The sequence below is a fragment of the Myotis davidii genome, unplaced genomic scaffold (assembly GCF_000327345.1).
Source record: "Myotis davidii unplaced genomic scaffold, ASM32734v1 scaffold1622, whole genome shotgun sequence".
NCBI lineage: Eukaryota > Metazoa > Chordata > Mammalia > Chiroptera > Vespertilionidae > Myotis > Myotis davidii.
Window position 1 is genome coordinate 403,739 of NW_006293535.1, and position 2,461 is coordinate 406,199.

The following is a 2,461-nucleotide window of genomic DNA, read 5'->3' on the forward strand; positions in this document are numbered from 1 at the left end:
AGAAAATCCCAGAAAAAGAACTGAATGTAATGGAGGCAATCACACTTGCCAGGTACAGAGTTCAAAAGAATGGTTATAAGGATATTCCAGGAATTTAGGAGAAGAATGAACTCCCACGCTGTTCCCCACCCCGCTCCCACGCTGCACCCCAACCCCGCTCACAGGCTGCACCCCGCTCCCACACTGCCCCGACCCTGGTCTCGGATGAGGCTGACTCTGGGCCTCAACAGCCCGGCACCAAAATGGGGCCGTGGGCCTCAAAGGGTGAGACATCGGCTGCCTGCCGTGCGACGGGGCGGCCTGGCCCCTCAGGCGGACTCCGAGGTCACAGAGGCAGCCCCTGACCTCTGGGGGGAGGGGAGCTCCCGTGGGCACACCCAGCCCTTCTCCAAGGCTGCTCCTCGCGGCGGGCCCAGCTAATGGCCTCCGGGCGCTCGGGATGATGCATCATTGATAACTTGTAATCGATAGCACGCTGCCCGCGAGCGTCCCACTGGACTTCGGGCCAGACAGCGGCGGCCGGGCCTGCCCAGCCCCAGGCCACGCGGTAGACACAGCCTGGCAGTGAGGGGGCCGGGGGTGGGCCTGAGAACACCCACTGCAGGGCCCCTGGGCAGGCCCCTGGGAGGGACGGGGCCTCGTTTCCCGTGCAAACGGGCCCGTGGGGGGCAGCCTGTCCTGGATTCGGGGGGGGAAAAGGAGGTGCAGGCACCGCCCTCCTTAATGCACGTCGTTAGCTGAGCACCGCTGATCAGAGAACCAGGGCCCCGGGAAGCCGCAGCATTACTGGAGCGAGGGGGCCCCGCGGGGCTGGGCTGTAATGTGCGGGGGGCGGTGGGGGGGCCTGTGCGGTGGGACTCCCAGCGCGTCTCTGCCTTCGATGGTCTGGGCTGAGTGCAGTGGACACGCCTTGGCCGATCGATGCGCACTCTGGCCGGAGCGCGAGGGCATCTAATGCAGCAGCAGCCATTTCCTCCCGGCCTGTTGGTGCTGCCGGCACAACCGCCTGCCCGCACGCCCGTCTGCTCCTGGGACGCAGCCAGTGTTGATTCCCGTTAGGGCTGCCGTTGTTGGGGACAATAAACATCAGGAGACAGCGGCAAACGTATGATTTAGGAGCAGGGGAGCCGAGTGCAAACTTGGCCCCTCGCCATCCACCGTGAAATGACGGGTAGTTGGCCATAAATTTAAATTATGGCAAAAGGATAACATCAGTTATTCCTCTGATAGCTAATTTTATCAGCTGAATAGGTTTGTCATTAACGCTATCGGCTGTTTTACAAATCACTTCCCATGTTTTTTTAAAACACACTTGACATCCCACAGCGGAGACCCTGAACAATCCAGGCAGCGAAGGCTGTTGTGCCGAGTGGGGGGCTCCCTGGAAGGAGCCAGCGCCAGGCGCTCCCCGAGTCCAGGCAGAGCCCTTTCCTGCTGCTTCTGGCCCACGGAGGGCGCTGCGGCCTCAGGGCCGAGGCCCAGCGAGCCATCTGCCATCAGCATGGTCTCGGGGCCCCGGGCGTCCACAACCAGGCGCGAGGCTGGCGCAGGCGCCCCGGCTCCCTGATGGGGGGAGGGGGCGTGACCTGCCCGTGAGAGGCCCAGTGGGTGGAGGGAGGGGAAGGGACAGCTGCCAGGTCTTGGCCTGATGGATGCGCCCCCACCTGCCTCCCCCCGAGATGCCTGTAGCGTGGGGTCACGATGATCACCTGCTCCTTAAGGGAAAAGGCAGGGGGCGGGCACCGCGGCAGGGAGTGTCACTAAGCGAGATGACGCCTTTGGCTCCATGGAAAGGGAGAGAGGGGCCTGTCCTGAGGACAGGACGGCCTCGCTTACGGATCAGGTGACTGTGCAGGGCCGGCTTCCTCCTCCCGAGACCACTGCCTTCAGCACCTGGCGCCTTAGGTGTGACTGCAACTGAGCTCCGCCCACAGGTGGTGGCAGAAGCCATGTCGCCACCTTCAGGCCCAGCCAGTAAGACCCTGTGCACACCCCTCTGTCCCCTGGGCTAAGGGGGAAATGGCAGGACCTGGAACTGGGAGGCGCCTGGAGGCAGTGAGGGACACAGGGCCCTTCCCTCCCAGCCTCAGCCTGCCCCGTCCAGGTGGCCATTCCTGCAGGAGGAAGGCGGCCCACAGCCCTGAGGCCACTCCCGCCTCCCTGACAAGCGCGAGGCACTGGATTCGATACCACGGAGCTACCAGCTCTGACCAACTCAACACGAGCAACAATCCCTGACGGTGCATTGTCGGTGGTTACCCAGTGATTCAGCATCTCTCTCTCTCTCTTGGTTTACATTTTCTGAGGCTCCAATGAGCCAGACTGGAGAGAGAGAGAGAGAGAGAGAGAGAGAGAGAGAGAGAGAGGTAGAGATAGAGACAAATAGAGAGATAGAAATAGAGATAGAGTTAGAGATAGAGAGAGAGAGAGAGAGAGAGGGAGGGAGAGGTAGAGATAGAGA

General features: G+C 62.0%; 1 protein-coding gene across 1 annotated transcript in view; it reads right to left on the bottom strand.

The window, feature by feature from the left end:
- TMEM266 (transmembrane protein 266) overlaps positions 1-2,461 on the bottom strand; it is a 29,061-nt gene that overhangs the window by 7,051 nt on the left and 19,549 nt on the right. The window contains exons 7-8 of the mRNA XM_015566178.1: positions 1,665-1,715; positions 1,313-1,563 (exon numbers count right to left, since the gene is read on the bottom strand). Coding sequence (XP_015421664.1) covers positions 1,313-1,563; positions 1,665-1,715 — 302 coding nt within the window. The remainder of the gene's footprint in view (positions 1-1,312; positions 1,564-1,664; positions 1,716-2,461) is intronic.